Below are 7500 nucleotides of genomic sequence, written 5' to 3'. Positions count from 1 at the left end.
TTAAAACTTTATTACTCTCAGACCATCTTAAATGTAGCCAGAAGCGCCAGTATTTTTCTGAGTGAAATTAGAATATGCTTAGATTTTCCCACAACTTGTTTGGACCCATGTTTATGTGACAGTGAAATGATGAGGTAAAACAGAACAAAACAAACACAATGTGCATTTAGAAGAGCGGAAAATAGGAGATTGTTGGAGAAAATGTCCCCTTTACAGCAAACAAATAAAAACACATAGGTACGTGATAAATAATAATAAAGTATTTATACAGAACTATCCAAAAAGGACGCTTAACAACATTACAATGACTGTAGGAAGCTCTGTGTTTTTGTTTTTACTGTCTGTATGTATTTGTGTCTCGGTACGTGTGTGTTTACTCATCATTTTCCTCTCTTAGTAGGGATCGTATGGAGGCCATGGAGAAGCAGATAGCAAGCCTTACTGGTCTAGTCCAGAGTGTACTGACCAGAGCGCCGGACAGTGATAGCACGTAAGACTCCCACACACACACACACACACAGAAACCATTTATGATCACAACCCATACGCATCTCCAGCACCAGCCTCAGAACCGAGAGACATTGGTCATTCATACGGAATGAGTGTGTTTACATGCATATAACACCTATTTCAGGGTGTTATATTTAATTAATATTATATTTTATATCTTGCTTAAATAATATTTGATTCTATTATATTTTAGCACAAATCTAACAATTTCAATCATTCAATATACAATTTAGGGAGGCACGCTGGTGCAGCAGGTAGTGTCACAGTCACACAGCTCCAGGGACCTGTGGGTTTGATTCCCGCTCCGGGTGACTGTCTGTGAGGAGTTGGTGTGTTCTCCCTGTGTCTGCGTGGGTTTCCTCCGGGTGCTCCGGTTTCCTCCCACAGTCCAAAAACACACGTTGGTAGGTGGATTGGCGACTCAAAAGTGTCCGTAGGTGTGAGTGTGTGAGTGAATGTTTGTCTGTGTTGCCCTGTGAAGGACTGGCGCCCCCTCCAGGGTGTATTCCTGCCTTGCGCCCAATGATTCCAGGTTGGCACTGGACCCACCGCGACCCTGAACTGGATAAGGGTTACAGATAATGAATGAATGAATGAATTATACAATTTAAATAAACAAATAAACTAAAATATATATTGTAAATTTGCAAATGCATCTTACCAAGATTCTGATATATAAAGGTATATATAATATTTAGGATATTGATATTTTATATTCAAACCACCTCCACACGAATGAAGTCACCAAAAGAAATCAGGGTAAGGGTAGACACTACACTAAAGTGATTAGTGTGTTTGAATCCAGGTTTAAATCCAGGTGAGTTCTTAACGTATCTTAAATCAGACAATGACTTCATTCTACAGAGTTTGTTAATTATAATGATAATTATAACTGATACTAGCCTCATCTGTTGAAATTTGGTTGAAATAATATTGGTGTACATGTAAACACACTCAGTGTCAGAGTCATTCGCTAAAGCTCATTAGCCACCATTGCTAGAAAGAATCAGGCACGCAACTTTACATGCGTCCACATAGACTTCTATGTGACTGACCTGTGGAGTCTGACCTCATTCGGAGCTTGCAGATTGTGTTGTAAGATTGTTTTGTAGCTGCTCTCATGTTTGTGATCACACAGCCATCTGCTCAGCTGCTCAGCGCTTCTCATCCTCTGTGTGTTCTGTGTGTTGTTGAGAAAGCCAGTGCATAGTGGGGGTCGTCTTGCTTTGTGTTTGTGGCTGAGGTTTGTTGTCTGTGGAGTGTCTTTTTGCTGCATCGAGGACACACCCCGTCCTGTGCTTCTGTCCTGGTTTTACCGTGTCAATGGTCGGTCAGATTCATTCATAAAGGACATCTGTAGCCCATCAGCATCAACAATCAGTGTGCAGACCCTAGTAGAGACCATGCAGATCACAAATAGAAAATTGACGTTTCAGTATTGTCTGAATTTTTGTATTGTGTTAGACAAGGTTAGTATAATGCTATGGTCATCTTATTCATTTCAATTAATAGAAAATGAATGCTGTAAGTAGCGCTCTAGTGTCTGTTGAGTATGGTTAGTGTACCATGTGCTTCTATGGAATAGTTTGGCGGTAGAAAATTTAGTACAATGATAAAGATCTTCCACACTCATCAAACCAATAAGCAATACCTACAAACTACTACATATTGGCACACACCCAATCCTCAAGACCCCACTCCATGCCTATTAAGTACAAAACCCATTCTCTAACTACCATACCCAGTATGAACTACAAAAGCACATCATGCAGCTAATAGGAATCCCTGTGATATTAACAATCCTGACTGTTAGCCCACTAATCTACAGAGTAAATACAACCAAGTTAGCATTAACTCATCTCATCTTCTTGTCTAATTAAGCCAGTGGTACACTACACAATTTTTGGCTCAAATTTAACGCCAGTTTCCATTCGACCCAAGTCCGCTCTAGTTGGGTATTGTCTGCAGATTCTGGTGCAGTCGCAGATGACAATCTGAGGAAAGTTAGATTGTGTGACTTTTTGTCTCCAGGTCAGATTTCAGAACTGTCAGAACAGAGCAAACATGTTTTATTTTTCAACCCAAATGGACGTAGTTTCATAGTCTAAACTCTTCACCAACGCTTCACCGAGTCTGAACAGGTCTCCTCAACAGCCAATGACAAAGTAGATACAGAGGCCCATGGACAGATCCATGCATACATTACAGCCCTATAATGGAGGACAGATTAATTGAGTTGTGGGAAACTCATTATATGAAAGCAGCACATTTCTTTACTGAAATCCTGATGGATTCTGATTGTAGCTTCTTGGTGCTTCAGCTTATGGTTCCTTGGCCAGTGCCATGCTCCTTCTCCTGGAATCTGGAGAATCAAACCAAATGGGTATGGGGAGTTGGAAGGAGTTTGGCTGGATTTAAGAGTTGGAGAACAATGGGCTCTTTCCATCACAGGCAGTACAGGCAAAACATAGGGACCAGCAGCTACAGCATGAATTTGAAGGGAGTCCTTGGCGTTCTCGCTGCCTTCAGGCTAGTTTCCCCACTAGTTTCCCTGCTAGTTTCCCCGCTAGTTTCCCCACAGCATTTGCAGCAGCACATGTGGCCAGGGCTCATTTTGAGATAATGGCCAAGTAGAAGAGGTTACAGTATGGTTTGCAGAGAGGAAAGAAGAAAAAAGGGTAGATTAATAATGTTAAGGTAGCACTAAACTGGGAGTCCACACGCTAATGTCCCCCAGTTTTGGGAAACTTATTCTAATTTTCCTTTCCAACTTAAAAGATGGAGCAAATATATTTTTGAATCCGCTACAGCTGCACCATTTAAGGTGGAACTTATGTGCTATTCTACTCACGTCCAATTTCCTGTGCTAAATCTAGAAACAGTGGTGTGAGATGCTCAGTCTGTTTATAACCTGCCCCTGCTTTAAAGGCAACGCAAACGATTCTGGAGAACTGCTCTTCTCACAGCAAAACAAACTCCATTCTGAATGAATGCTCTACATTTTTTAAGGTGAAACGACTTTTGTTTGCTTTTGTTTTGTTTAAGTTTAATGTGTCTCTAAGTTGAATTACCACAGAAACACATTTGTAATTGGACCATTCAGTTTATAGCATTTTCTAAATTCTTAAATTCTAAATTTTCTAATTTCATGCAGTTAGTAGTGGGTTTCACCTTAAGTAATGTAACAGTAGCATCAAAAACAGTCAGTATTACTCACATCTGGAGCAGGAATCGAGTAACATCCTCATCTCTTTTCGTGCTTTGTCACCTCCGGACGTTTCTCCACCATCCAAACGCCTGTAGATACGGCTTCCATAAGGTGGCTGTGAGAGAGAGAGAGAGAGAGAGAGAGAGAGAGAGAGAGAGAGAGAGAGAGAGAGAGACAGACAGACAGACAGAGAGAGAGCTCCTGAGCCAGTCTTTTGGAACTTCATTGGTTTCCAATTTACTGAGCCAGGGCTGCTTACAAACAACAGAGCTTTTTCCAATGCTCAAACAGACTTGAACACTAGCAAATGGTGGGGAAACCTTCTCTGATTTTGATAAGAATGGGTACTGTATTTAAATCCCAAAAATCGCCTTTAAAGGTCATGTAGTGTACCCAAGGCTTTTACAACTGGGTGAGCGAAGAAGCCCCCACACCACACTGTGCATTCCCAATCACCCCCACACCCGGTCTTCAAACACTTCCTGCAAGATTTCTACGTGTTCCCAGTCCATAGTTCCTCCAGTGAGCCCTGGGCCTATCCCTGGGCCTTCTCCCATTAGACTGTCCTCAAACTTGCATTTAACGAATGAGCTGCAAAAGTCCCAAAAATCACACCAAAGAAGTTTAATAAAAGTTCCTCCCACCTTTGAGATGCATCATTAGAAGGGGTTTTTCCTGCTCTTTAAAGCAGAAACTTTCAGTCTTGCTATTGATTCACTGAGACAAAGTGTGTTTACACCAGATATTGCAATTATTACCTTATTATTTTGTCCAGAGTTTTGTTATTTACCTCTTAAATTTTACAACATCCCTCCATTTCACATTAGCGTTGGTCCATGCTTGTTTGATGAGTGTGGAAGAGCAGTAAGGTCCAGTAGCCCAGTGCTTAGCTCAGTGTTGGTTGTAGTGTTAGTTGAGTGTTGTGGTGGTGCAGTGTGTTTGGGGCAGCGTCAGTATCACGGCTGTGTGATCCTCAGATGCGGCCTGCTGCGTCTCTGCATGATGGCCGGCTGCCCTCCGGACCAGGGGCCGGACTTCTCACGGCCCTTCCCTTTCTCTTCCAGCGAGAAGACCGAGTCCACCAGCGACGGCTCCGCCACTGGAAGTGAGTAACCGCATGTCACTGGTCTCAAATCATTAATCTCAGAGGCCCCTCCCAGACACTGGCCATGCAAACAAGCTAGACATTCAGTTTAGCTCAGTCTTATAGCATCTCTGATATGGTTTATTGTCCACCACAGCAGACCAACAGATTCTATGACCATGTGTGAATAAAGAATTCATTAATGCAAGGTCCACTCCTCTGTTTGCTTATAATACAGAATTGCCATAGGCTAGTGATCTCCTCCAAGCGTGTTGAAGTGTATAGGGATCTGATTGGGAGAGACTGAGCGTGTACAGTATTCAGCTTGTTTGCACCTCTTATTTTCTGACCCACTTTCAGTGTGTGATCTTTCCATTATCTTCTCTCTCTCTCTCTCTCTCTCTCTCTCTCTCTCTCTCTCTCTCTCTCTCTCTTCCCCTCTCTCCCTCTTGTATACTATTTCTTTCCTCACTCCTTTTTATTCTCTTCGCTTGATTGCTATCTCTCTTATCCGTCTCTCTTACTCCTCCCTCTTCTCTCTGTCTCTCTTTATCTTTCTGTTACTCCTCTCATTTCTCTCTTTCTCTCTCTCTCTCCTTGCTTCTTTTCAGTCTATCAGTCACTCACTCCAACCCCCCCCCCTTTGCTGTTTGCCTGTCCACCTCCTTATCATTGTTGGCTCTCTTGCCCTCCTCAGTTTACTACTTCCCTCCCCATCCCTCTTTCCCTCTGTCCCTCACTCTGTCCCTCACCCACATCCCCCCCTCGGCCCCAGAGAGTGTGTTTCTCAAGGCTGAAGCAAACACACAACCCAGGGTTTCCAATGGGTCAGAAATGGGTTATATACCTTTTTCTTCTTTTTTTCCGTTCCTTTCCTTTTTTTTAACCCCTGGTGTGATATCAGTTATCCCCCATATTAAAGGTCTCAGTGTCCCGCTCTGACCTTGAACTGTGGCCGCTTCATCCCTTCCCCTTCTGCTGTTGTATTTGTTTGTTTTCTTTGCGTTCTGGATGAGCTGACCGTCTGTACTGTATGTTTTCAGCTGGCCGGCTGATGAGGAAAGGTAGCTCTGTCTCTGCTCCAATGTCTTTCCAACTGTCTGGCCTGTGTGTGCAAAGCGCACACACACAAGCTTCAGTGTGTGTGTGTGTGTGTGTGTGTGTGTGTGTATTTCTGTGCCTTAACTATGGCTCCCTCTCTCTCCTCCACAGTCTAGCTCCCTCTCCCACAGCCTGTAGCTCATGTCTACTTAAAAATTCTACACAGTTTCCCACTAGATATGTGTTTTGGGTTTGTGCATTTTGTGTGTGTGTGTGTGTGTGTGTATGTGTGTGTGTGTGCGCGCATGTGTGTCTATGCTCCTGATATAAAGCATTAATTTTCTGCCATAAGGAATAATAAGTGAACCATAAATACATTTTAGAAAGTCATTGTTTGTGTTATAAAGGTTTGAATTATAAATAAGAAGATATCATCCTTTATAAAACAACAACGAGAATTTGATACATCAGCCAGGGTACATTAACTAGAGCTGCTCTCTGTTCACCTTTTATGAACACAGTTAGATCATGTTGTTATAGACTACTGTACACTCGTTGTAACTCTCTGTCTATACACTATCAGCCAGAGGAGGATGGGGTCACCTTTTGAGTCTTGTTTCCTCTCAAGGATTCCTCCTCATGGCGGCACGGTGGCGCAGCAGGTAGTGTCGCAGTCACACAGCTCCAGGGACCTGGAGGTTGTGGGTTTGATTCCCGCTCCGGGTGACTGTCTGTGAGGAGTTGGTGTGTTCTCCCCGTGTCCGCGTGGGTTTCCTCCGGGTGCTCCGGTTTCCTCCCACAGTCCAAAAACACACGTTGCAGGTGGATTGGCGACTCGAAAGTGTCTGTAGGTGTGAATGTGTGTGTGTCTGTGTTGCCCTGTGAAGGACTGGCGTCCCCTTCAGGGTGTATTCCCGCCTTGCGCCCGATGATTCCAGGTAGGCTCTGGACCCCCCATGACCCTAAATTGGATAAGCGGTTACAGATAATGGATGGATGGATGGATTCCTCCTCATGCTCTGAGGGAGTTTTCCTGCCACTGTGGCGTCGGTGCCGCTCACTCGGGGCTAGGGCCCTTTATTCGGTAGAGCTGCTGTGGGACACCAATTGTACAAATAAATAACATTGAACTGAAATGTAATTACACATGCTTTGTGTGTGTACGGATGAACTCCTGTGTCAGCAGAGGGTGCACCTTTAAAGTAGCTGCATTCTTTAGTAGGTCTTTAGAAGAACTGGATGTACAGTGATGATTTCCTATAATAATAATAATAATACCTTTCAGGATACTCAAGAACACTTTACAATACACATAGCAGGGTAAAACAACAATACAATTCAATAAAGCATTGAAGAAATAAAATAAAAATATAATATAACAGATATGCAGTGACACAGTCATGAAAAATATAACAGCAATCATAAAGAATACTAAATGTTACATCCTAAACTAAATGTATATTGAATGCCTGAAAAGAAGCACAGCAAAGTAGATTACACTGGTAAAGAACTAAACAATAAAGCAGAGCCAGAAAAGACAAAGCAAAGGAGGATATGCATTTAAATATAGAAAAGAGACCCAAGGCAGGACAACAAGAGGGCGGAGCTACAGACAACACAGCAGAGCATCATAAAGAGGTGGAACTACAGAGGAGAA

At 42.9% G+C, this 7500-nt stretch overlaps 1 protein-coding gene across 1 annotated transcript in view; it reads left to right on the top strand.

The window, feature by feature from the left end:
• srcin1a (SRC kinase signaling inhibitor 1a) overlaps positions 1 to 7500 on the top strand; it is a 96825-nt gene that overhangs the window by 66714 nt on the left and 22611 nt on the right. The window contains 2 exon segments of the mRNA XM_066641654.1: positions 398 to 490; positions 4696 to 4823. Of these exon segments, the coding sequence (XP_066497751.1) occupies positions 398 to 490; positions 4696 to 4823 (221 nt within the window).

Source organism: Hoplias malabaricus, chromosome 13, assembly GCF_029633855.1.
Source record: "Hoplias malabaricus isolate fHopMal1 chromosome 13, fHopMal1.hap1, whole genome shotgun sequence".
Classification (NCBI taxonomy): domain Eukaryota; kingdom Metazoa; phylum Chordata; class Actinopteri; order Characiformes; family Erythrinidae; genus Hoplias; species Hoplias malabaricus.
Note: the sequence above shows the minus strand (reverse complement) of the source record. Positions and strands in the feature narration are given on the sequence as shown.